We start from the raw sequence: 26,641 nt of genomic DNA, 5'->3' as shown, positions 1-26,641 counted from the left end.
CGTCCCCCGCAGGAGGAAACGGAGGGTAAGATGGAGCACAAGAGGAGCCAGCAAAGTCACATCGAATCCCCTGACATGTCAACATTCAGACCATATCATAGTATTTGTGTCATTTGTTGCATGTGCTCCTTTTGGCCCTTACTTGCATCTGTCTGGATATTCATCCCTTCGGTGGAAAAGTGGTGCATTGGTCCAGCTCTTTGGTAGAGCACAAAGCACTTTTATTAAATGTAAGTCAGATGGCAAGACAACCCCTGTTGAAATTTCACCCATTTATGGTGAGCGTTGAATGGATTATCCATAAAGAGTTTCGATGAATTCGTACAACAAACAACTGCGCTCCAAGAAAACTGGCATTATTAGTAGTATTTATTGACAAGTTAGTGACTCGGTCCAAATACAAACACACCCACAGATTTACACAGATCGCTGCGTGAAAGTTTATTGTTCATTACTGGGGTCACTGTGATACAGAGGTGCACAGGGTAAAGAGGCCAGAGACTTAAAGCGACAAAAAAATCGCAACGCGATCCTTCAGGTAAAACAGAATAGTGGTATTTGTGAAGAGCCAACAGCCAGAAGACACAAAAAACACATACTCCACAAATATGAAACTCAGGAGTTAGACACACTCTCAACAAAATCCTGTCCTTAAACAAGGTGCACTAACCCAAGAGAACAATAAAACATGTCTCGGTGAAAGTGAAATCTATTCGTACCTTTGGCTGAATGTCAGTGAAGCAAAGGCTCAGTGGCCTGGAAAGGTGTGGTGTTGCTGCCCTAGGTGTGCCGCTGGGCTCGGGCGGCGGTATGGGCTCCGCTAGTGTGTGATGTTCGAGCGGCAAAACCACGGGGCCGTTCGTGTCCTTCGCTCACGCACTCTCTCACGCACTTGTCCCTGTGTTATTCTCTCGTGGTCCAGGTGCAGCTACATTCAAGTCTCAACACACAGTAAGTGTCACTTGGGGTTGGTTTTTTTGTTCTGAAGACCCATGCCCCACCCAAAAAACCTCTTCTTGGCTGGACCCAGCCCTGCTCCGCTGGACATGTCTCCCAGTCCATTTCGGTCATCTCCAAAGCAGTGGAAAATACAAACTGCAAAGAGCATGATCGTGAAGAAGGAGAGGATCACGCAGAGCAGCCGCTTCGTCCTGAAGACCTTTGGACAGAGCCAGTCGAACACCTCCAAGGTCCTCTCAAACCTGCTGCTCCATAAAAGAAAAGATTCTGTTGAAGGCACCAGGTGAGTGACTAATCTGAGGTGAAGGCCTCACACTGGAGATAAAATGACCTGACATTGTTTGAGGGGTTGGGGCAACAGAAACTGGGGTCAACTTTGGAGAAAGAAGCGGGGACATTAGAGCCATTAACTTTCCCTGCGGACTGTCTTATGAGCCAGGGGACAAAAGCCTTAAAATGTCCCAGTAAAAACATGAACCGGCTCCACTCCCCATGGATGCTAAGGACAAGGGAAGAAGACCACCTAAAGAAAAGGGGCCACGAAATGAAAACTCAGCCTTGCTGTGCGATGCAAAGGACTCTTGTTGACATCATCATCACCTGCTGCTCTTGATGTCCTGAAGCTTCTCCCCTTCCCTGCAGTCCTCAGCCTTCTCTTCCTCCTCCTCCTCCTCCTGCTGCTCCTTTTCCTCCTCCTCGTCTTCCTCCTCCTCCTCCTTAAGCTCTTTCAACTCCTGTAGCTCTTTGCTGCGTCTCAGTCCTTCCTGGTACCTAAACAAAAACATGCACAAACACACCACAAACTGTGTTCCAAAGAGAAAATGACAAACTATTTGACCCATCATTAACGTTTTGAACGCGAGAACAAGTCCGAACCCCTTCTTGTAGGCCTCCTCTTCGATCTTGGCCTTGGTATCCGGGCAAAGCTCGGCCGGTGGGACGGGACGGTTCAGATCGGCCGTGACCGCTGCCCTCCCTTCCGGTTCAGGCACGGTCTTTCCACTACATTGTTTCACAGAGGAAAGCACAATTAACAGTGAGTGCTTCGCTGAGAAGGAAGTCATACCAAAGGCGACTATAACACTCGCTTCGCTCATTCGGCCATCGGACCTAATATGACGCTGAGTTTGTGTAAATGGACACGATGGACTGTGCTTGGCAGTGCCCCCCCCACAGGTGCGCTGTCTCGGCAACCTGCGTCATACTCCAAGCAAACCCAAACAAGTGGGCAGGAAGAGGCAAAAATCCTCCCCGTGGACTGAGAGTGAGGACATGGACATGGCTGCAGGTCACACAAACAGGCAGCACAGTGTCCTCTGATACGGGACCTGCATGGACACAGGCTGCTTATCCAGGGAGCACCAGGAGGACAGTGTGAGTGTTTGTGTGTCAGTGTGTGTAGGTGTCGGCGAGCCCTATCTGAGGGCTGGGAATCACTCACCAGGGGGGGTTGACCTGTGTTGGCTGCTCCATCACAGGAGGGTGTGTCTTCACACCGCCGGCCTCACACTGAAACACACAAAGACAATGGGTTTAGTCCAGCGAGGGTCGCACAATGGGGCGTTCGTTGCAGGGGCGGGGCAGATGATATGTACCGCAGTGGAGTTGACATTAGTGGGGTGGAGGGCAGGGTGGACCAGAACAGGAAGCACGGGTCTGGTGGTGACCGCTGCCTGCCCCGGAATGCTGACCAGGTTGAATTTGGGTACAACAGCGACGCTGACTCTCCGCCGGGGCAGGGTCTGTGAGGGAGAGCGCAGGTGAGGCCTCGTACTGCGGAGTGAGACCCGTCCCCAACATGGGATACCTTACCTTTCCCATGGTCAGGGACATGGACCGTGATGAGCGAGGAACACCATCCTCTGGGAGAAAAGAGCACAGTGAACACACACATACGTGAGAGAGGAAGCTGAGCAGTGTTTCCAAGAGGTGTCCCAGCTAACCGGACGGGAACGCATTCCCTCTCACCCGTCTCTAGGGAGGCGGCGAAGCCTCGACTCGAGTTCTGATTCGCCAGCTTTTTGAACTCCATGAGCTCTGCGTGGTCTTTCTCGTAGGTCCTCTTCAAGTTCTCTACGTACTGCATCATCACCTCAGTTGCCTTGTTCATGCGTCTCTCCTGGGACACGGGAACACGTCTTCATTAGCACGCTGTCGAGGGACAGAGACACCACGCACGGGGAAGAAGGGCTCCTGACTCTGAATCGCACTGAGACACAGCAAGGCTCTGAGTGTAGAAATGAAGCCCAACTCGACCCGGATCCAAAGGCTGAGCTCAGGTCCAGTTCACACAACTCGCAGACAAATGACAAATGGAAACAAAGCAAAAACACATTTTCTCATGGAAGCCCAAAATGTTTTTTCCTTAGCGGGACCCTGACTTGATTTATTTTCCTCTTCCCGGGTCCCATCCTCGAAGTCCGGTACCTGCCGCACGGCTCCCACCATCTCGGCGCGGCTGGACAGGCGCGTTGCCAGCCGGTGCAGCACTGCCACAGTCTCCAGGAGGTGCTGGTAGGACTCGCGGTGCTCCTGGTTCTGCCACAGAGCTGCGGTGCCCTGCAGACATACAGCCGGTCAGCACCAGCGCTTCATGGACTCAGAACCTACGCTGTCACCTCAGGCACCCAGGAGCTCACCTGCAGTGTGCTGCGGAACCCGAGCAACTCCACTTCGGTGTTCTCCTCAGCTAGGTCCCTCTCGCGCTCGGCCTGTCGCAGCCGTGTCTCCAGCGTGTAGCTGTCGTTGCGGAATGCCAGGGAGAGCTGTATAAACGCGTTCTGCGGAGGCGGCACACGGGACGGTGACTGACGGAACACTTTGACCTGCCTGGTGCCGTGTACTGGGTGCGCGTGTGCACTGTGCACCTCTGCATGCTGCTGCTTGGACACAGTAATATTTGTGACCAGGAGGAGTTCGTGAGAGCCATGAGCTGTGACCTCACACCTCCCCCTTTACTGCCAATTTTACAAACATCCTATGCCTTGAAGAGGAGAGATCAGGGGTCAAGGCTCACCCTTGGCCACACCTCTATTAGGCAGGGCTGAGCTGGAGCAAGGAGCTGTAGGAAAGTGCAGAGGAAAGCACAGACACACGGGGTGGCGACACAAACCTCAACCTCCTTCTCTGTGAGTGGAGGGGCACTGCAACAGAGGAAGAAAGCAAACATGTTGAAGGCAGCATCCTGAGCCCTTTACGCTGTTTACACACTCTTTACACACTGAGTAGCGCTGGTTTCACCCTGATTACCCTCCACTTACAGAGTCACACAGGCCCCACCCACCTGCCCATCTGAGCCCGGTGCAGCTTCAGCTTGCGCAGCATGATGTCGGAGATGTTGGGCAGGGCGTCCAACTTCTCATGGGTGTCTTCCTCTACAAAGGGACAAAGGTCTGGAGACCCCAAAGAGGAACGGGGGGGGAAGGGGGGTCAGAGCGGAGAAGGGTCACCGTGTCACTACAAACTCAGAGCTTAATTTGGTCACACACAGGCTGTGCAAAGCGCCACCTCTCTGTAGCCTCGTGGCACCTGTAGGCCAGACAGCAGGACAATCACCTGCGTCCTGTTCGGCCGCTTCGCTCAGATTGGGCAGCTTTGATCCCACAACGCTCTGGTTCCGCTGCAGCTTGTGCTCCTACATAAGAAAGAAGCAGCTGATATGTTGTCTGTTACATAAATATGCCATCAAGAATATGATGTGATGATGTCTCTTTGTTTTTTTGCCAAAAGCAGCACATCGGCAGGCACACAAACTTCAAATAAAATGTGCTGGCACCCTGTTGGCCCCCGGATGGCCCCACCTCCCGTAGCTTTGCCAGCTTCTGCATCTTTGTGCTCAAGGGAGGGAAGTCCTGGCATCCCGCTGTCTCACTGATGAAGGGCAGAGCCTCCTCATCCTCGGGGGAGGAGCCTGTCTGGTCCCAGGAGGTGGCACGCATAAGTGGGGGGAAAGCGTCGATGGTTTTGATCACGGCCGTGCAGGGAGCACGCTGGGCGGAGCCGCGGGACGACGGCCTCGTACTGGGCGACTGGCTGTCTGGGGGAGTCCTGCTGTCAGGGCCCTTCTCCTCGGGGTCCTTTCTACCTGCCCCTGTTGGCAGATCCTTCCTCTCCGGCTGCGCACCAGCCTGTAGGTCACGACCCAACCCTGACTCCATGCTGCCCTCAGAAATGGAAGCTGGAATTGCGGGCTTCCCTGGTTTCTCCTTGAGCTTCTGGTCCACCGATGCCCTGGAGCCCTGAGGACCCGACAAAGAACTCAGTCCTGAGACACGACAGGATATTTTCACAGTAGCAGGTTCATTTTGGTCCGACATGTGTTGCCTGACTGTGAGTAAGAACACAGAACAGCTGGGAATAAGCTGGAGGCTCTTGCACAACACAGTTACCACATTTGCCCTTCTGTGTTCCAGTCTGTGGCAATAGCAGGATCATATATCCTTTAGCACTTTTCCACAAGTGTTTTTACATGTACATTTACTAATTTACTGGAAACCTGAGCGAAACCAAAGTGAAAGTACAACTGATACTTCACACAAGCGCATCCCCAACACACAAAGAGTTTCAGACACACAGGGTTACGGAGACACGGTTTGTGTGTCTGACAACAGGCTGCCGGTTCACATTCCTCCAGAAGATCCTACGGAAGTGACATTCAAATAGCAAATACATAGATGGTGTAGGAGTCATTGAAGAAATTGTCAGGAGTTAAGGGGAGAAGTGGCTCTCAAAGAGATGGCCTTGATGTGGGAGGGATTCAGCAGCTCTGAGAGGACGCATGGAGCTCATTGAGCCGCATCAAGGCCAAAACTAAAAACCACTGGGCTTTATTTTAGACTTTCTGTAGCGGGAGCACAAGCACAGTAGAGCACAGTGCTGTCAGAGGGCTCTAGGGACTGATCAGGTTCTGCTCCCACAGTCTACAATAAGCAGTGCACTTGTCAGGTTTGTTCCCAGAGTCAGAACGAGGAAGCGGCAGTAAAGGAGCAGTAAAGGTGAATTCCTTCAATAGGGTTCAAGAAAAGGAGAGCGGAAAGATACCCTCGTTCCAGAAGCTTTGAAGCCCAGGTAATATGGTAAGTTGGGGTAATAATACAGTGTGAGAATGTAATAGTGATGCTCATGGGGTGTAGGTGGGGGTCTCTAAGGGTCTCAGGCCATGTAGGGGTGAGAACAGGTACAACTCACAGTGAAGCACAGCAGTGACTGTGCAAACAATAACAGAGCTCTTTGAGAACTTCCTCTCTGAGTGCTTCCTGCAGGCCTTTCAAACGCTCTACGAACTGATTCCCTCACTGATGATTCCAGAGGACTTCAGTGAACCTGACAGCAGATGCGCTCTGAGAATAACAGGAAGTCCCCAGGAGCCCAGGAGGCCAAGGGAACAAGGTCATCACCTGATGGCCAGGAAGACTGACGCAGTTCGCCTCCGGCATGTCCACCGCTGAAAGTGCTGAGAGAGCTGGAAAAGACAGTGCTCTGATAAGGGCTCAGGCGTGTGCACAACAACACTTTTCCTGTTTTTTCGACAAAACAGCGACTCTATAGTGATAACCAGGGCATTTCAGGGGTCAAAAGCTCATACCAGCTTGAGGGTGTGAAGCCTGAGAGCTGCTTCTGGATGCAGCAGAAGAAGAGTGGGGAGCGAAGGTGGAGGAAGCACCGACACCTGTGACTGACACGGCACCTAGTAAACGTCAGACAGAGCACCTGTTGAAGGTTCGACACACCACCCCTGTGGGACTCTCGACCGAGGGGAGGTTCAGGGGCCTACCTGTGGACAGCTCTGAGGGGCTGCAGGCGGACCTCCTCCCTCTACGTGTGAGGAAACGTTCGCTGGCTTTCTTGGCCTCCTCCAGAAGTTCCATGTTCTTCCTCTTGTCCTCCTCAGTGAGCTGCAGTTCAGGCAGCTGGTCCTTCACCAAGTCTATGACATGGCCTTCACTGTCTGGAGGCAACACTTCACACTCACCACGGAGAACAGATGAGGAGCCACTTCCACCGGCAGATCTGCGTCAAACATACCCACTGCAGTGATGGCATTTCCCCCAGGGAGGGACTTCCGAGTCACCCGCGGCCTGAGGCTGTGTGGTCTGCGGGGCAGACGAGCAAAACCGTAGTCGTTTGTGGCCTTCGACCCAGTGGGAAACTCTTTACCTGCACTTTCTTATCAAAGAACAACCCAAACCCCTAACCTTAACCCCTAAACTCTAACCCTAATCCTGAAACCTAAACTCTAAACCCTAACCCCAACCTTAACCCCAATCCTAAGTGACTCAGAGCTACAGGTCACTTCTCAGGACCAAGGAGATCAGTCAGTCCCATCTGTAGTCTGCTGTTCTTCAAGGAAATTACCGTCATGTGGAGTGTCTCCTGTAGTAAAAACTGGTATGAATAAAGGTGGTTTTATTACTACTTTAATATTCAGCCATTCCAGGTAACATTTACCATTAGTGACCTTTAATATCGTGTGTAGAGCAAGCTCAGTGAATGTGTTAAAGAGTGTGTGAACGGGAGCCTCACCTGGGCTGTTCTGTGCACACAGCAGCCTGTCTCGGCACGGTGGCGGCGGCGGGCATTGACAGGTTTATAGTCACCACTTTGCTTTCTATAGGGCTGCACTAAATACAAAAAAAAACAATCAGGCATAACTTACAAGTAGTATATGTGGAGCAACACACAAATTTCAGTCAGTCAGGTTAATATTTGTAAGGAGTGTTGAAATGATGTGGCCACTAGTTCTTTCTGGGACCAGAAATGTCATGACAGAAGAGAGCAGGCTGCTGTTGCCATAAGCAGGCCCATCCCAGGAGATCTTTCTTGTCGTTTCTTCTAGGTCCCCTGAGGAAGGCTGGCCATGAGGGGTCTTCTGGGAAACCAGTAGCAGTCTCTGCGCTGAGTTTAGGTTGTCAGCGCAGCAACGTCATCATCAACTTGTCAAAGGGCCTAGACCCCAACCCCTGGGCCCAGTAAGGCCGTCTGGTATCACCCCACGGTATGGAAAAGAACCCATATGAAGCAGTCGCTCCTGCCTCTGGCTGTAAAACATGCTTTTCAAATGTTGGGTTTTCATGCAAGGCCCATGTTGTGTCCTATTCAAACTCCAGCAAAGCTCAAAAGTCTGCTCTGTTTGTTTTATCCCTCATTTTTAGGCGACATCTATTTATTATTATACTTCGGAGAGAATTTGTGTGCTTCGTGCCCCTGACAGATTCCTTTAGTGTGAGAATGAGCCATGAGTCACCAAGAGCTGTGTGTGTGTGTGTGCGCGTTTAAACACTCACGGTGATCGGAGAGCTGTCGTGCTCCCTTGGAGGGTCGCCCTCGTCCCTGGGCTGGGTGGGCATAGCAGCGGAGGGGTCGGGGATCAAGGTCTCTGACAGCAGGGCAGTGTTATGTCTATTCTTGTGCCACCTGGATCTTCACACACACACAGACAAACACAAAACAGGCTCTTTCTGTCGTAGAAAATAAAAGGCAGGAGGAGTAGTGGTTAGAGCCCGGACTGTACGCAGATGTCCTGTACAATCACTTCCCTAATGAATGACTCTGTCAACGTTCCTGGTGTGAACTGACCTTCAGAGAACTAGCAGAAGCACAGCCTGTGTTGGTGGTAGGCTCCCTCCCATGTTCCCTGGTGGACACATGGCCAGCACTTTCTACTGCCGGAAGGGTGAGGAGTGACAGCAGCGCGCAGCAGTGCGCAGCAAAATGGTGCTGATGCCACAGCGAGAAGCAAGAGCAGAAAAGGCACGAAGCAGTAGTTTCTAGGAGGAAGTGTCCACTTTCCGGGTGTTACCATCCATGTCCACACTGTCTCCCTGGGATAGATGGGGCACCTTTGCTCAGCATCCAGCCCTGGCATGAAAATGTAAACATAGACATTGCTGCACACTCTCAGCCAGGGTAAGTACTTATCTCTCTCACACACACACGCACACAAAGGAAATGGTGTGGCGTACAGACCCTTCGTACTGGCACTGTGGTGCCGGTCTACTGGTACCGCCTTAGCCAGTCCTCAAGGGCCCAGAACCCCCTGGGCAGAGAAGCACAAACAGTCACATTTACCCACATCAGCCAAACACAGATCCGCAAGTCCCTGTAATATTTAGGGTTACTTAAAAGTCACATGTCTGCAGCCATGTCTCTTTCTCTTAACGTAATGTACGAATCGTATTTTTGCTGAGATGCATGTTGCTTCGGACAAAAGCGTCTGCCAAATGAATAAATGTAAATGAATAGATGTAATACACGAACACAACTTGGAGACCTGGAGGAAGTACCATGAGGGGTGACGCGGAGACGACAAAGAACTCATTGGTTTGACCGCGGTCCTGGTTTTACCACAATTCGGAGTTCAGAAAGCAAACGGCACATGTACGGTTGAGGTGCCAATGAAAGGACAACTAAACACAATAGAGTGGTCCAGAACTTCAATTAGGTTTTCAACAATTACCACACATGTTCTGATAAATAAAATGCAGGTCTGTTAGTGTAATGCACTTATTTATAATATGTATTTATTCAGCAAAAACAACACTGGCTAATAGTATGCAGAGAGCTGGGGTCACGCCTCTTCTGTCCTGAGCATACCAGAGGCCCCGTGTCGAATGCGTCACTGTGACACCCATGTTGTCTCGCCAGTGGCCTGGTGATCGCCCGCGCCTGCCGGGATTCCCTCACCCGACGTACATAACACTGTCCTCGCTCATCCCCGACCTCCACCCCATCTGCCCAATAGAAACTCCAATTAAAGCCCTGTTTCTCACAGGCCAGAACCCCACATGGCCAACTGCAAGGAACACATCATATCAGAGTGTCCAACAACCCTCGAAAGCCCATGGCTTCAGAGGGTTCAGCATCGCCATCGCCGCCGCTGATGTTCATAGAGCTTAGAGAGATTTAAGGAGTCATTATTGAGACCCATGGGGGCGAGTTTCCAGAGTGGGAAAAAGTCAGCTGAATCACTGGGGAATTGAGACCGTAAATCTGAGCATTTTCTTGGTTCAGAGGTTTCAACATGCATCATGGTGTAAAACTTCGACTGAAAGCAAAACAACTGAATTAAATTTACGATACTCATGTCGATGACACATTCATTCAGAGCTGCAAAAAGCCAGCAGTGGCCCAATGCAAACACAGTGCAGTGAAATAAGAAAGGTAAGGAGGGTGCCTAGCAGAACGGACAGCGAAACAACACAACTGCTTCTGCTCTCTAAAGTGTGTATCGTGTTTAGCTGTCCAGCTCATGCGAGATCTGCTTCCAGTGTGAAGGGAACCTGTTATTTCTAGCCAAGATATTTCTGAAGGGCTGTCACTGGGTAAAGCCTTAGCTGTTCTGGGCTGAGGGCAGTCAGACTGTTGAACGGGGTCTGGTCCTTTCATGAAACCTAATAAATAGGATAGAAATGATGGAAGGAGATGTGGTCAGGAAGTCAATTCACCCCTCAAGATTCTTCTTCGAGAACCTTCAGAGCTAACGGTGCTGCACATGACCAACTCCTCAATGAGGCCTTATCTTCAGACAGATACAGCATCCCACTCCCACACTTAAATATTTAGTTAAGAATTCAAGTGAAGTCTCTGCTTAAGGGCACAATGTCTATTTTGGGACAAGAACATACAAAATTATCATTACAAGTTGACTGTTGAGGACTAAAAGTATAGAACTCCACTGCAGAAAGGCCAGCAGGTAGATTGATGGTGACAAGAAGCTGTGGACTTGTAAAAAGTAGCTGGGTCATATCCCGACAGGCGAGCAGAGAAAGCCAGGATTTCCTCAGCGAAACATCCAGCTGTATAAAGTTTCAAAAAGTGTAAGCTGTGAAAGTGACCGAAAGCTCTGCTAAGTGACGAGGAGCAGGTTTCCCTGCAGCGATCACCATCTTCTCGACATCCCTCGGGGCTCCTCCAAGATCTGCAAGCCCTTCCTGAGCACGGTACCACCAGAGCCCAGAGTGAGAGACAGCAGGATCTGCGGCAGAAAAGCAAGAACAATGCTGGACTCCTCTGAAGGAGCACCGCTCTACTAGCCTGTGTTACGTTTATTCAGCTTACGCTTTTCTCCAAAGTGACTTGGAGGACCATGTTAAGCTGCTTACGCTGATTTTCCCACTTACACACAGTGTGTAACTTTTACTGCATCGATTATCAAGTACCTTGATCAAGGGTACTGCAGCAGAAGATGAGATTCTAACCCTAGGACCTCTAAGTCCATAGGACGCAGCTCCACCCGCTATGCCCCCTGCCGTGTCCTCGCCACTCTGTTTTCTTTGAACATGCAGAAAGGCACCTCCCGGCACGCTTGATGCTGTTCTTTCTGGGGAATAATTTGTGAACTGCCTAATACACATAAACTGTAATTATGTTTAACACAGCGTGTCACTAGCATGGCTCTTTCCTGATGGAATTACATGTCCTTCTTCAGCGCTGTCCACGGGACTCCTTCCTGACCGCTGCTATATTTGTGGGGGTTTTGTCTTTCTCGGTGCACAGGGGTCAGCTCTCCGAGGAAAACAAGTGAGGGGGGGACACCGAGGCCTCCATGCGCTGCTGTGTCCCAATGGGCCGTGCTTGGGGAGGGGGAGGGTCAGTCACCTCGCCGCAAGGCTTCTCTGCAGCTCCATGAGAACCGGCGCACACATGTAAGGAAGCCTCTGCCAGCCAGATTTGTTTAAAATTTGCACAGCGAAAGTCGGTCGATGTGAGGAAGTTGCGGTCGTGCAGCTCCAGCACAAGATAATAGGGTGGCAGCGAGCACGAGAAGAGGAGAGATGGAGCCGCACAGATAGAGAAGCTGAAAGAGAAGCCTTTACAAAGTCATTGTGCAACATCGTGTCATAAAGGCATTGAGAAAGTCTATCTAAAGACTCTCGCTGGAGAGAGGCCTTCGTCAAGCATAAAGCACGGGCATCCCCGCTGACGCTCCGGGTCACGTTGCACATCGGGATGCCTCCGAACACCACAGATACGCGCAGGACTAAACACAGTTGTCCAACTCTGTCTGGTGTCCTGTCAACATGTCTACAGCATCTCCTGTTCAGATACACTTGGACACACGTATACGCAACTTCACAGACACGGCAACCTTGTTAAAGACACCGTGGTCCGCTGTCACTTAACTCAACCAGACAGCTGCAGACATGAAGCCAACCCTCGTCCCTCGACCTGCCCCAGCGCCTTTGTGATGGCACTGCAGCGAGAAGCGGAGACTCCCACCGACCTGAGCCTCCCGGTCTCTGACACGCAGTCCGCCACCGGGCACCGCCGTCCGGCACCGCAGTCCTCTGGATCTCCTACTCAATTTGCTGACTTTTCATGTAAAGCCAAACAACCCAGACTCCCCTTTTTCCTCCTGCTGCCTTCATCCGCCAGCCCCTCTCTGTTCCCAGGAGCTTTTACCATTTAAGGGAAATGCTTCACAGGCCCCCTCCGGCTGCTGCTGGCCCTCCAACTCTCGCACAAGACACGCTGGATCCTGGGAAAGGCTCCGCACCCAAGGAGACCGTTCTTTTCCCTCCTTCCCATTCGCAGCTTGCACTCGGCCCCCTTGCTGCATCTCCATCGGAATTGGGACGGAGTCAGAGGCGAAGGCCGGAGCTGCCCGAGCGAAGGGTGGGCATGGAGAGGAAAGTGGAGGAACGCAGACCCCTGAGCTGAGCCTTCAGTGAGCCTGGACCCCCCCCCAATGAGAAACACAACCAGGCTGCTGATTCGTCCAGCACTACTTTTTGCAGGTGTCTGTGCATCAGGTGCAAGTTCTACCCCTTGCCCTCCAGATGGACGTGTCTTTGGTGTCACTGTTAGCAGACTTGTCACTGTGGCTCCACCACACACATACATTTGGACACAGGCTCCAAAGTGTGAAAGGGAAGGAAGAGACACAGAGAGGCGCTGCTGCTATGAACACGATAAACTGCCGGAGTACGAGAGCATTGATGTATTTCCCTGTGGAGTTTGTGAATGAGATGAACGCTAAGAAAAGATAGTGTGCACAGTTAACACATTTACATTTATTAATTTAGCTGACGCTTCTCTCCAAAGTGACTAATAATGATTTACCTATTTAACAGCATGTCAGTTTTTACTGAAGCAATTTTAGGTTAAGTATCTTGCTCAAAGGAAGTATAGCAGGTGGTCTGACTCAAGCCTGGACTTTTTGAGTCCAAAGGCAGCAGCTCTAACATCTACTCCACTTGGCCCACCCCCAGTCCATTGCAACCTTGGGTGGCGAAACTGTCAACTTGAGCAGAACTGAAGGCACAGAGTACAGGTTGCCACGAAGCATCCATGCAGGAAGATGGCACACAGAGTGGAGCCACACAGACCGAACCCCCGATGCTACACCTGCGCACCTCCACTGAGGATAAGTCTAGAGACACAGGCTGACAACTGTACGGCAATGTGGTCTGGAGAAGTGTCAACAAAACGTGACAAAACAAAACTCCGTTTTCAAGAATTCAGTTTCATCATTCTGTTCATACAACACAATCACACTGCATTAACGGCATTTCACTTCTTCACGCTTTCTTAAACAATTAGATTCTTTCAGTTTTCTTAGCTCACCTCATGCACCCAACAGGCTGTTTCCTCCTTCTGTGCTCAAAGAAATGTAGAAATGAAAGCTAAATGCAAAAATAACAAAGGGATCATTTGCATATCCCTCAGAGGGCAGGAGAAATGACGCCGTCGAAACTGATAAACTTGGGCTGGCACAGTGGCACGCAGGCAGGACTCAGCACTGCAGTCCTCCACGCATCTCCAAAGGGTGGCGCCGTCCCCTGCTCCTCCTCTTCATATCTCAGGGCATCTATTACGTGGCCACCATTTGCATGCAGGCTGATCGTTCATCAGAAAGCATTAGGCACTTTGCTCAGGAACAGCTAACAGACCAGGCAGCAACTCAACAATATCAAGCTGGTAAAAGACACAATTGTGATTATAATAATTAAAAATTATGCCAGGTGATTTAAACAAAGAGCACCTGACTGATAATTCAGGGTGAGGCTACTGGAAGCACGTGGACGTTTTCTTCCCTTTGAACACATGCATGTACGTACACAGTGCTGAGACATCTCTGAGCAGGAATTCATTTTGGAATATAATTTATTCAGAGGTGACCCTACGCTGCCCTAGGGCGAACAAAGCCCTGGCCTCTCTGCATCCGACCACTGACCTGTAGCGCACAAGCAGGTTGCTCTACGCTCGCTGGACCACATATCAATTATGCATATTCTTAATCCTGGACCTCTTCTGACGCTCAGCAGAACTGGGTCGCGATGAGGGTTCGCTCACAGTGTGAAACGGGTGTTTTATCATACCTCCATGTACTCGACCTGTGAATTACCCGTGTCCTGAAAACACTAAACGTCTCTCGCTTGGGAGGGGGGATAAGGACTGTCACAGTCACACCTCAAGTGTGAACAATGACACTGCACTGCAGAACAGTGCGCGAACTGCGTGGACTAAGTGGGTATTATTACTTTTTATTTGCACAGCAGATGCCCATGCAAACCAGCATCCTGTGCCCGCAAGAGGAGCCATCCGGCCACCCACCAACCAGCCATTTGTTAGCCAAATGTGACTCTTGGCCTACAGTCAGCCAGCATGTTTATACAGTGGAGGAGCAGAGAGGGCAGGCGAGTTGCACACACGCTCTGCTCTGCTACTTTCATTAGCTGAGAGTGTTTTAAACAGCATTCTTTGACACGCGTGCCGGAGCCCTAAATAACCCAGGCTCGGGTTCGGCCAAAGCGTGAAGAGACACAGGAAACAGGCTTTGGCTCGTCCTTGATTGTGGTAGAGGCGCGAAGCTCAGTGAAGGTGTCAAAATGTTCAGTGTTCATTCAAATTTGAGCGAAAAGATTTTTTTTAAAACGTCAGAGATATACTTCGGCCACGTTCTAGTTGTGTGTTGCTGGAGCTGAGAGGAAAACAAGTGTGTGCAGGGGAACCTTTGCAGATTACAGTGTTTGCTTTTTTTATTAGAGGCTCTCATATTTATATTCATCTGTCATGAGGGACTGAAGAAAATCTGAGTTTTGGGTGATGCGGCGAAAACACTGCTCAACAATGCCACTGAATCTCAGCGGAAAGGTGCCTCCGGGGGTGCTCTTGGGGCCTAGCGCTCTCTGGGTATCTATTCTAGAGGTCCTTGTGTCCAGGGCTTCAGGGGTCCATCATCATCAACAGTCAACAGGCATCTGTGACAAAAACCAGATGATCCTCATCAGAAAGCAGTGAAAAAGTCAAGTGTCTCTAAAGTGGGAGATACCTTGTGATTCCTGAAGTCAGTTTCTTTGGAGTTTTTTTTTAATTATTTAGCAATACTTAATTTGAAATTCTGATGATGTTTTATATATCTGAAATGTTCTAATTTTTTTTTTTTAATTAAGCTACTGTATAAAACAAGTCACACTGCTAGAAGTTTACCTAACCTGAATGGTAGTGTGGCCGAGTGGTCTAAGGCGCTGGATTTAGGCTCCAGTCATTTCGATGGCGTGGGTTCGAATCCCGCTGCTGCCAACCAAGTATTTTCTCATGCTCAAAACAGTGGAGATGATTGTAGACTTCAGGAGAAACACCTCAGCATTATCCTCAGTCACCATCATGAACAGCACTGTGGCAACAGTGGAGTCATTTAGGTTCCTGGGCACCACCATCTCACAGGACCTGAAGTGGGAGTTCCACATAGACTCCATTGTGAAGAAGGCCCAGCAGAGGTTGTACTTCCTTTGCCAGCTAAGGAAGTTCAACCTGCCACAGGAGCTACTGATGCAATTCTACTCCGCAGTCATCGAGTCCGTCCTCTGCACCTCTATAACTGTCTGGTTCGGCTCAGCTACGAAGTCAGACATCAGAAGACTGCAGCGGATAGTTCGGACTGCTGGAAGAATCATCGGCACATCCCCCCCAGCTCTCCAAGAACTGCACTTGTCCAGAGTCAGTAAAAGGGCTGGCAAAATCATTCTAGACCCCTCACATCCAGGCCACTTCCTCTTCGAACTTTTGCCATCTGGCCGGCGCTACAGGGCACCGAGCACCAGGACAGCCAGGCACAGGAAAAGTTTCTTTCCTCAGGCCATCTGCCTCATGAACAGCTAAATCCCCCCCCAGAGAATAAACCAGTGCAATACAGCTATTTATATTTATATTTATAACTATTTATCACATCATATCTCTTACTCACACTCCCTTGCATTTGTCTCTAGTGACTATTTTTGTATATTAGGTACTTTATATTTTTATATATTTTCTATCCCTTATTCACATATTCTATCTTCTCATCTGTGTCTTGTCACTGTCATTCTGTCTGTGCTGTGGAAGTTTCTGTTACCAAGACAAATTCCTTGTATGTGTGAACATACTTGGCAATAAAGCTCGTTCTGATTCTGATTCTGATTCTGTAAGCGCGCGTCTGCTGAGGTTGCCGTCACGTGAGTCGCTGTTGCGCTGGTCGCGCTCCCGCCCTCCGATCTGACCCGGAAGTTCTCTTTGGGGGCGGGTGGGTCACGCGCCAGTGCTTGGTACAGAGCGGAAGTGGCGCTTCGGGGCTCAGAGCGCTGAACGGAGCGGGCAAAGCAGCAACATGTCTCGGGGTTCTATCGAAATCCCCCTTCGGGACACGGACGAGGTGAGGCCGAGCTCCGAGGGGTCTTCGGATGCTCCACGAAGCGGGTTTTGCCTGGTTGCTTGCCGCTTTACGTGGGTTGTTGTTGTGTGTGTTGTTCGATTTTCTGCTTTAGTTGGGCTAGGCTAGGCTAGGCTAGGCTAGGCTAACTAAGCTAACACACCCCATAATAATATAAATGGCGCTGCGTCCTGCACTTGTTGTGCTACTTAGGCAAAGTGTGTATTTTAATTAAATGGAAGAGGCTTCCAGGGTGTTGCCCATTCTCCCCACACATAAGGAGGGCAGCTGATTTCCCGTGTTCGTGTACACTGACTGACTGAGTTGGCCCGGAGGTATTGTGTTACTAAGTAAGTTAGAAAACGTCGCACCAGCACTAGGATTGACGTTCCAGACAGATGATGTGAACCTGGACTTTCGGAGCCTCTGGGAAACTAAACTCGTGTTTTGGCCAGCAGGTGGCGCAGTGATGAAAGAGACTGACTAATAATATGTCTCAAAAGGGCTCGGGTCGGGGGTTGTGTGCAGGAATCTTGCTGCTCGAGCTGATTATTATATGTAGAGTTGGGCAGCTGCTCGTGCAGTGGTTAGAGCAGCTGCCTTGGCTTTGGAGCCAGGGGTCGCAGGTTCGATTCCCACCTCTGGCTGTAGTACGGCTTGAGTAAGATGCTTACCCTAAATTGCTTCTGTAAAAAAAATTTCCCAGCTGTATAAATGGGTGAATAGTTGTAAGTAGATTAATATTGAAAGTCACTGTGGAGAAAAGCATCAGCTATGTGAATAAATGTAATGTAGTTACTGAAATGATGTGTGAAGGTCTGTGGGGGAAACCTTCTCCTTTTCTCTGTGTGATGTTAAAACTGTCCAGTTTAAATATACATGTACAAATATACAACAGCCTGGGCAGCCAGTAGGGTAGTAGTTAGAGCTGCTGCTTTTGAACCCAAAGGTCAAAAGTTCAAATTCGAATATGAGATGAAGGTGTAAACATCCAGGACTGTGGTTTCCTGATAGCGTCACTCATTCTACTGCAGGTCATCGAACTCGACTTCGACCAGCTTCCCGAAGGTGATGAAGTCATCAGCATCCTGAAGCAGGAGCACACACAGCTACACATATGGATTGCCCTGGCGGTGAGTTTGTGTGGAGCCATATTTTGACAGCAGCAATGGGGAGGAGGGGGGGTGACTCTGAACATAGAGCTGCTCCCTCACAGGCACTATAGTGTTCAGCTCAGGAGAGCCTACTCACCATTGTGCACAACATTTGACCTGCTTGTTTCCTCTCCTTTCAGTTGGAGTACTACAAGCAGGGGAAGACGGAGGACTTTGTGAAGCTGCTGGAGGCGGCACGTATTGACGGGAACCTGGACTACAGGGATCATGAGAAGGACCAGATGACTTGTTTGGACACTCTTGCAGCCTACTATGTGCAGCAGGCCCGCAAGGAGAAGAACAAGGATGCCAAGAAGGAGCTCATCACCCAGGCCACCCTGCTCTACACCATGGCTGACAAAATCATCATGTATGACCAGGTGAGCAGCTCCAAAAGAAGGCAGATAATTTCTCTGTGGTTTTGTATTCCATCCATCCATCCATCCGTTCATCAGTCCATGACAGGAGTTGGAGCAGATCTCAGTGCCTTAATTGGAGGGAATTGATTCCAACAGAACCACCTGCTGGGTCGAGCCTGCTTCTGTCTTCTTGAGGGGGATAAAATGGACCAGGCTGATGCGCAGTTTCACTTTGTCCTTAACCAGTCTACCAACAACATTCCTGCACTTCTTGGCAAGTGAAGTTATTTTTCAAACGTAAATTGGAGTTCATTTACGTGAAAAGATGCTGAGAATGCATTCTTGTGGACTTGCACATGAAACTAGCAGTGCTCATTTGTTCACAGGTAAGGCTTGCATTTCTTTTAACAAGAAGGACTACAGAGGGGCCTTGGCCTACTATAAAAAGGCCCTTCGCACAAATCCAGGCTGTCCCGGTAGGTGCTTCTACCTTTTTCACTTCCTGGTAGAGTGCAGTCAGTCACAGGCACTGCTAACACACTTCTCCTCATGTGATTCTCAGCTGAGGTGCGTCTGGGTATGGGTCACTGCTTTGTGAAGCTCAACAAGTTAGAGAAGGCCCGTCTGGCTTTCAGTCGTGCTCTTGAGCTCAACTCCACCTGTGTGGGAGCCCTAGTGGGCCTCGCCGTGTTGGAGCTCAACAATAAGGAGGCAGATTCCATCAAGAATGGTGTGCAGCTCCTCTCCAGGGCCTACACCATTGACCCCAGCAACCCCATGGTGTTGAACCACCTGGCCAATCACTTCTTCTTCAAAAAGGTGCGGGAGAGGGGTTTTTGTGCTCCGGTCATTGCTGAGGAATGGCTGCTTTCGGCTATGCCTAAGCATATTTTCACATATTAATATCAAGCACTTCCATGATGCCATTAATTATTTGATGTTTTTGACTTTTTTCTCCAGTTCCCTCTGGGAAATATCTCCTATTTTCCAGGCCACTTGTAAAATGAAAGTTTAAGTGTGAGATGATCACTTGCCAGACTGGGTGTGTCATTCTCTTTTGTCTCAGGACTACAGCAAAGTGCAGCATCTGGCTCTACATGCTTTCCACAACACAGAAGTGGAGGCCATGCAAGCAGAGAGCTGTTACCAGCTGGCTCGTTCCTTTCACGTGCAGGTCTGAGCCCCGTGTACTCTGGTGACCCTGCCTGCTAAGTGATCCACAGGTGTGGAGTTGTGGAAGAGTCCTTTGCCCATGGTCTTTTGGCCATGGTTCTTGGTGTGTTGTTTTAGGAAGACTACGATCAAGCCTTCCAGTACTACTACCAGGCCACCCAGTTTGCCTCCTCCACCTTTGTGCTGCCATTCTTTGGTTTGGGCCAGATGTATGTGTACCGCAGAGACAAGGAGAATGCAGCGCAATGCTTTGAGAAGGTCCTTAAGGCCTACCCCAACAACTACGAAACCATGAAGATCCTCGGCTCCCTGTACGCCACCTTAGATGATCAGGAGAAGAGGGACATTGCTAAGGTCTGAGATGAAAATACGCGACTTGCTATGTGAAATACTTACTTGTAATTGGACTCAACTGTCAGCAGATGGTATGACCATTTGTCCATGGTATGGTCAGACCCCCTGACCTCTGTTCATTATCTACAGGGACACCTCAAGAAGGTAACAGAGCAGTACCCTGATGATGTGGAGGCCTGGATTGAGTTGGCTCAGATCCTGGAACAAACTGACATTCAGGTAGGCTTGAGCAGTTTACCCAGAATTTATGGGAGATGCCTGTACCAACCCTTGACTGCTGGACGTTTGCCTCGCACCGACACATTGGTTTTCTGCAGGGGGCGCTCTCAGCATACGGTACTGCCACTCGTATTCTTCAGGAGAAGGTGCAGGCTGATGTTCCCCCAGAGATCCTCAACAACTTGGGGGCTCTGCACTTCAGATTAGGCAACCTGGGTGAAGCAAAGGTAGCGAACATGGTTTGGCTAAGGTCCAGATTGTGTGCGCACCACTGCGCTTGATGAAGCCGCGAGGTGTAATCTGTAATTTGCTTTTGGCCAAGAACTTTCGTTGAGTGCTTTCAAGTGGTTTTTTTTTTTTTTTTTTTTTTTTTTTTTTTTAAGGTTTGTTGCTTGTGCTCTTGCAGAAATACTTCCTGGCATCCCTGGAACGTGCCAAAGCTGAAGGGGAACATGATGAGCACTACTACAACGCCATCTCAGTCACCACCTCCTACAACCTGGCCAGACTCTATGAGGCCATGTGCGAGTTTCACCAGGCTGAGAAGCTCTACAAGAACATTCTGCGGGAGCATCCCAACTATGTAGACTGTGTGTATCATTCTGTTTCCATGAACACACTCCCCTGTGGCCCTGTGTTACCACAGAGTCCACAGATGGCTCTGCTTCTCTCTCCTGATAGGTTACTTGCGTCTAGGAGCCATGGCTCGTGACAAGGGCAACTTCTATGAGGCTTCTGATTGGTTCAAAGAAGCCCTACAGATTAATCAGGTATTGCCTGATAGGTAAACCATTAACAGGTCTTCCTTCATTTTTGCTGTATCTTCACCCCGGTTCACTTTCTGTGTGTTATGCACTGATCCCTTGGCAGGATCACCCGGACGCCTGGTCCCTCATCGGGAACCTCCACCTGGCCAAACAGGAGTGGGGTCCTGGGCAGAAGAAATTTGAGCGTATCCTGAAGCAGCCGTCCACACAGAACGACACCTACTCCATGTTGGCACTGGGCAATGTGTGGCTGCAGACACTGCATCAGCCCACCAGAGACCGAGAAAAGGTGTGCTGCTCTGCCAGGCGGGTCGGTCCAGCCCAGCTAGGCTCTTCACCGCTATGGGGCTGAAGAACTTCTTCTCTTTCCCTCAGGAAAAGCGACACCAGGACCGAGCACTGGCCATTTACAAACAGGTTTTGCGAAATGATTCGAAGAACCTCTACGCTGCCAATGGCATAGGTGTGTGAGTGTGTGTGAGAGTGAGTGATAGGGAGTTAAGAGCTTTATACTTCATTCTCAGAAATACTGTAGCATCTATTTGACAGTGAAAAGAAACACACCCCTTTTTTTGAACCCGTGTCACTAGTTGCCACTGCTCTGCCCAGGTGCTGTTCTGGCCCACAAGGGCTACTTCCGCGAGGCCCGCGATGTGTTCGCCCAGGTGAGAGAGGCCACAGCGGACATCAGTGACGTGTGGCTCAATCTGGCACACATCTACGTGGAACAGAAGCAGTACATCAGCGCGGTGCAGATGGTGAGGGGCGCGGATAGTTTATGGGGGGTTCAGAAATGGGACAGTCCTCTGACCCATGTGTTGCGTCTGCAGTACGAGAACTGTCTGAAGAAGTTCTTCAAACACCAGAACACGGAGGTGCTCCTCTACCTGGCCAGAGCTCTTTTCAAGTGCGGGAAGCTGCAGGAGTGCAAGCAGACTCTGCTGAAGGTAATATGGGTAGCTGCTTATTAAAATTCTATAATGTAAAGGTAGATATACTTTTATAGCATAAAAATACTTTTATTAAAATCAATTTCTGAAGGTATGCTGTATTGTTTGTAACTCAAGTCACAGTAAAAAGTCATTTGGATGCCTCTCGATTTAATCGCTGATTGTTTGTCTAAAAGAAAATGGAGATGCACCTAGAAAAATTATTGCAGCTGCCTATTTTTTCCAGAACTTAATATAGCTATAATAAATTAAATTGCTACATGACTAAAGAAACACATTGTCTCCACACTAATTGACAGATTTGCCCCTTATACACGTGCAACGTTCATCCAGTTATTGATCGACAACATTCAGGAACATCAGACACGATCCATAAACAGGGTAGAAGACAGTTGGATTAATGTGGTCTCGTTTTGTTACTAGGGTAAACAAATAGAAAATATTTAAGTAAATAAACTGGGAAATGTTTGTATTTGGACAATCATAACTATACCACTGTTATGATTGGCGCAGCAAGTAGTGCTGCTGTCTCTCAGTGCCTGTGTGGTGCAAGAGAATTTACACTTGATCCCTGCTCGGTCTGTGTGGACTTTGCATGTTCTCCCTGTGTCCGCGTGGCTTCCATCTGGCTTCTCTGGTTTCCCCTCGCTGTCCAGAGCCATGTTTTTCAGGTGAAATGGTGACATTAAATTGCCCGTAGCATCAGCCACTGGTTAGACGGTGCCAGTGTAAATGGTGAGGGTTGATGCCAGGATGGGCATCCAGTTGTTAAATCTCTGCTGCATCCACAAACGCCAAATGCTACAGCAACATGGCCAGTCTGGGTTCTCCTGGAAAGCATGCCAAAAAGCTGAGAAGCAGCAGTGGTAGAAGAATGTTTTTGTTTCCTTCCAGTCTCATCTTGCTATGGGGGGGGAACGATTCACATTGCCTTCAGACAAGTAGTACTTAAATGATTAATGGAGACCAAAGGAAACATCCAACTTCAGGTGCTTTTAGCTCGGAGAGCTGTGGCTGAGTTGTGTCTCTGCAGTCCGAATCTCAGCACTCATAAGCCCCCTGTCCCCTGCAGGCCCGGCACGTGGCCCCCAGTGACACAGTGCTCATGTTCAACGTGGCACTGGTTCTCCAGCGGCTGGCCACACTGGTCCTGAAGGATGAGAAGAGTAACCTGAAGGCTGTGCTGAGCGCCGTCAAAGAGCTGGAGCTAGCACACAGGTGCGTGGATGTGATCTGTTCCAGGTGCCCTTGTGACATCCTGACCTCTGACCCTTGGCCTTTTGTTCTGACTGCAGACATCTCTGTCTGACTGGCTCTTCTCCTGAAAATGCAGGTACTTCAGCTATCTGAGCAAAGCTGGAGACAAGATGAGGTTCGATCTTGGTATGGCTGCCACTGAGGCCAGGTAAGGTTCTTGGATGTTCTCCCGTGTGGTGCTCTGCATCGTGGGGAGGAGCTCAGCTTTGTAACGCTCACTGTAGGCAGTGCTCGGACCTGCTGAGCCAGGCGCAGTATCACGTGGCCCGTGCCCGCAAGCAGGACGAAGAGGAGAAGGAGCTGCGCGCCAAGCAGGAGCAAGAGAGGGACCTCCTTAGGCAGCAGATGCTGAAGGAGCAGGTTGGTGCCTTTAGTCATGTGGGAATCCCTATGTGATTTTGGCTATCGGGCACATTTGCATGTTTGTTGTTCTGCTCACTGTTGTGCTCTGTCAACCTTCCAACACCAGGAGGAGAAGCGCAACAGGGAGGCTGAGGAGCAGAAGAAGCTCCTGGAGCAGAGGGCCTTGTATGTGGAGAAGACCAAGAATCTCCTGTCCTTCTCCGAGACCAACAAAGAGAAGAAGAAAAGTGGTGCTGGAGGTGGCAGCAGGGTGAGAGCAGGATGATGGCGAGAGAGAGCGAAAGAGTCAGGACTCCTGCCGGTGGAGGTCAACATAGTTGTGTGTCTCCCCTCAGCGCAAGAAAGCAGGCGAATTTGACGAGTTTGTCAACGATGACTCGGATGAGGAGCTGCCCATCAAAAAGAAGAGGAGGAGGAGAAAGGGTGGCAGTGGCAGTGACCAAGAAGGAGATGAGGTGGATAAGGAGAAGAAGTTGCGCAAGAAGAGGAGGAGGTGAGAGTAGAGGGCCAAGTGGTTTTTGTACCGACTTGTCTGTGCCAACAGCCTAGACCTTCTGCTCTTTGTGCATCTTTTTGTTCTGCAGATCCTCAAAGGGAGCTGACGAAGGCACAGATGATGAGGCAGGAAGCTCACGACCCAAGAAACAGCGGAAGCCCAGGGAACGAAAGAGGACTGAGAAGGTAAGGTGGGCTGGTCCCTGGTGACTCCTGCCTTGCTTTCATTGCTGTGTTCTCCTGTAAACTGTTTGGCTTCTCTGGTGCAACAGACAAAACCGGAGCGCTTGCCTCAGTCTCTCAAAGGGAAGATCAAGTCCAAGGCCATCATCTCCTCGTCCGATTCATCCTCCGATGAGGACGGCTTGAAGATTGCCGAAGACAGGTGAGAGGTCTTCTGTCAGCCCCTCGGCTGTTCCCAGGGGGCTTTTAGGGGGCCTCACTGCTGAACACCTGTGTCTTGGCTTGGCAGAAACCCCAAGGACAGCGGCTCCGGCTCAGAGGACGAGTCTGCGCCCAGGAAGCGCATTGCCTCGGACAGTGAGTCGGACGAGGGGCCGAACCGCGGGAGCGATGTCGGTAGTCCCCGGCACTCGGCCAACTCTGAGGAGGACGACGAGGAGGAGGAGGAATCAGGCAGCGAGCGGCCAGTGAAGAGGAGGAGGCCGCAGTCGGACTCGGAACAGTCAGACGACGGGAGCAAGAAGAGCCGATCCGAGGGCTCGGAAGATGATTCGCGGCCCGTCTCTCCTGTTGCGGACTCGGAGAACGAGGGCTCTCCCCGGCGCTCAGATGACTCGGAAGTGGAGCACTCCAACAATGAGGGGTCCCGCCACGGGACGGACGACGACAGTGACTGAGGTTTGGGCGCTTCACACCATTCCCAGAGAGCGTCCCCTCCTTCTCTTCAAATGAATACCTGTTTTTATAATCTGAAAGGTTGGTGATGCAGTAGGATGACGTCACCGTGATATCTCAGTGGTTTCTTGTTCACCAGTAAGACAGACTCCCCAGTCGGACTGTTTCTGCACCTGTACCAGTTTTCCCTTTCTCCTTTATTTCAGAGCCGTCTGAGCAGGAGCCATTGTTATGTATACAAAGCTCTTCATTGCCACAAAGTGCATTTTTGTATGACCTTTTGTGTGTGTGTGTGTGTGTGTGTGTGTGTGTGTGTGTGTGTGTGCGCGCGCGTGTGCGTGCGCGCTTCCAAGTTGTTTTCAGAAGGATACTTTTTATTGCGCAGTATGATGTAGGCATGGCTGCCCTAAGTTATGTGTAGAGAATAAAATGAGTTTGGCATTTGTGGCAAGAAATTGTGTGGATGTTTCTGCATTTACATTTACATTCATTTAGCTGACTCTTTTCTCAAAAGCGACTTACAATGTTAAGGTCACAATTATTACATCCTTACAATCATTTACCCATTTATACAGCTGGGTATTTGTGTGTTACAACTACAAACATCAACTAAATGGTCCTTCACCTGTGTCTCTCAGCTGATGAATTCCTCCCACACTGAAGAAGGGTCTCGAACCCATCTCTTTGAGAGCCACTTCTTTCTTGACGGCTCCATAAATGACTGCAACACCATCTGCTACGATCATCTGTGTATTTGCTGTTTGAATGTCACTTCTGTAGGAGCTACTGCAGGGATGTGAACCAGCAACCTGGTGGTGTCAGGCACACGTGTCCAGAGTCCTGTGTCTGTCAAAAGCTCATCTGATGCTGTTGATGCTCTCTAGTGTACTTGCAGTTGCACATTACTTTGGAGGTAAATGCAGTTGCTCATTCTTCAACCCATCAGTATCATGTTAACCAAGTGAATCTGCCAACTCATTGAGTTTGGGCTCAGAATGAGGGGTAATTCTCAGCCTGCTGGGGGGGGGGACCAAACAAACTGAAATTGCAGAGCACTGTGCGCTCTCGTCTCCTGACAACTGTGTGTGTAGCGAAACTGGCAGCAAAGCTCTGCGGGGCAGGAACTAAAAGGGGTGCAGGTCGACCCCCGTCCTCCTCAGGTTTCTCCCGGCAACCTGAGGTGTTGGATTTCGACGACTCTCACCTGTGAATAATTCATTGGCGTTGCCAGCGAGTCAGGGAGCCACGCGGTGCAGTGCCACAGTTCTAGAGGCTTTTGATGGCGCCATGTCGCAGAAGAACGCGCCGCACGTTGAGCTCCAGACCAGCTCCTCCCCCACGGGGCCCTGGAAGCCGCTGTCGCCGAGCAGCGGCAGCATCGTGGCCGGCGGTCGTCCGTCCCGCTGCAGGGAGGCCCCCGACGAGGTGCCGGGGGTCCCGCGACCGTGCCGGAGACCCGTGAGAGCCGTACGGCCCATCAGCGCGCTTGCGCCCAGCGCCCCCTTCTTTCAGATTAGCCGCTTGCAGGGGGAGCTGGTGAGGAAGAGGAAGGTAAGAGCAGCCGATCTTCATTGCTCATCGTCGCACAGCTGCAGTTAGACGTGTTTCAGAAAGCCCCAGAAGCGAAGAAGGGGTGATGGCAAGCGGGGGATTGTAACTCAAAAGCAGGTGACGGGTTCGACCCCTGCGGCTCTTGCGCCCTGCAACACAACGTCTCAGCGGTGTATTATATACACGGAGTCCTTAAAAAGTCTTCATCTTATTTTGATGACCTTCGTAAACGAAATATGAACCAGGGCTGTCGCCTCATTGTTCGTACGCAGTGTTTCACCGCAACGGTGAGTCCCAGCGAGTGGCGCACAAGGTCATAGAACGTCGTTCACCGCGGTGAGGCTGCTAAGGCGAGCTCTCCTTCGTGTTCCCGCAGGAATGCGAGGACCTCAAGCAGGAGAACAAATACCTCTCCAACGAGATCCACGTGGAGCGCATCGTCATGCGGACGCAGAGCGAGCTCACCATGCGCAACCTGAGGTCCCTCAACCAGGAGCTCCAGGCGCAGGTCAAGGAGGTGCAGTCCCACTGGCGCCCCCTGCAGGCTCTTGTC

General features: G+C 50.4%; 2 protein-coding genes and 1 non-coding gene across 4 annotated transcripts; 2 read left to right on the top strand and 1 right to left on the bottom strand.

Moving 5' to 3' along the window:
• Positions 1-1,604: 1,604 nt before the first annotated feature.
• LOC108942186 (protein MRVI1-like) lies at positions 1,605-13,553 on the bottom strand (the record flags this gene model as incomplete). Its single annotated transcript, XM_018765331.2, has 19 exons — positions 13,525-13,553; positions 8,244-8,379; positions 7,483-7,580; positions 6,985-7,052; positions 6,734-6,907; positions 6,545-6,646; positions 6,357-6,421; positions 4,761-5,198; positions 4,516-4,594; positions 4,244-4,352; positions 4,073-4,103; positions 3,600-3,740; positions 3,388-3,519; positions 2,929-3,079; positions 2,773-2,822; positions 2,556-2,702; positions 2,402-2,469; positions 1,837-1,962; positions 1,605-1,731 (listed from the first exon to the last, which is right to left on the bottom strand). Coding segments are annotated over exons 1-19 (2,247 nt in total), but the record flags the coding sequence as incomplete, so codon positions are not given.
• Positions 13,554-15,401: 1,848 nt separating this feature from the next.
• On the top strand, positions 15,402-15,483 carry trnal-uag (transfer RNA leucine (anticodon UAG)). The gene has a single exon. It is a non-coding gene; the product is annotated as a tRNA-Leu (tRNA).
• Positions 15,484-16,477: 994 nt separating this feature from the next.
• On the top strand, positions 16,478-24,988 carry ctr9 (CTR9 homolog, Paf1/RNA polymerase II complex component). Of its 2 annotated transcripts, XM_029252509.1 has the most exons (24): positions 16,478-16,591; positions 17,623-17,721; positions 17,883-18,122; positions 18,258-18,375; positions 18,488-18,577; positions 18,664-18,920; positions 19,168-19,275; positions 19,392-19,628; positions 19,758-19,847; positions 19,946-20,074; positions 20,254-20,437; positions 20,529-20,617; positions 20,718-20,903; positions 20,990-21,077; positions 21,224-21,372; positions 21,445-21,561; positions 22,637-22,782; positions 22,898-22,969; positions 23,046-23,181; positions 23,291-23,434; positions 23,520-23,677; positions 23,769-23,865; positions 23,952-24,064; positions 24,152-24,988. In XM_029252509.1, the coding sequence occupies exons 1-24, from the start codon at positions 16,547-16,549 to the stop codon at positions 24,537-24,539; spliced, it is 3,480 nt and encodes a 1,159-aa protein (XP_029108342.1). In that variant the 5' UTR covers positions 16,478-16,546; the 3' UTR covers positions 24,540-24,988. The 2 variants fall into 2 exon arrangements, with proteins under 2 accessions (XP_029108342.1, XP_029108343.1); XM_029252510.1 differs by lacking the exon at positions 19,946-20,074.
• Positions 24,989-26,641: the final 1,653 nt, after the last annotated feature.

Source organism: Scleropages formosus, chromosome 5, assembly GCF_900964775.1.
Source record: "Scleropages formosus chromosome 5, fSclFor1.1, whole genome shotgun sequence".
NCBI classification, from domain to species: Eukaryota; Metazoa; Chordata; class Actinopteri; order Osteoglossiformes; family Osteoglossidae; genus Scleropages; species Scleropages formosus.
The sequence above is the reverse complement of the archived record's forward strand: the minus strand, read 5'-3'. Positions and strand labels throughout refer to the sequence as shown.

Coding starts and splice junctions, on each gene's coding strand:
- ctr9 (XM_029252509.1), top strand. CDS start 16,547: ATGTCTCGGGGTTCTATCGAAATCCCCCTTCGGGACACGGACGAG. Junction 16,592..17,622: donor CCCTTCGGGACACGGACGAG/GTGAGGCCGAGC, acceptor ATTCTACTGCAG/GTCATCGAACTCGACTTCGA. Junction 21,078..21,223: donor CTACGCTGCCAATGGCATAG/GTGTGTGAGTGT, acceptor TGCTCTGCCCAG/GTGCTGTTCTGGCCCACAAG.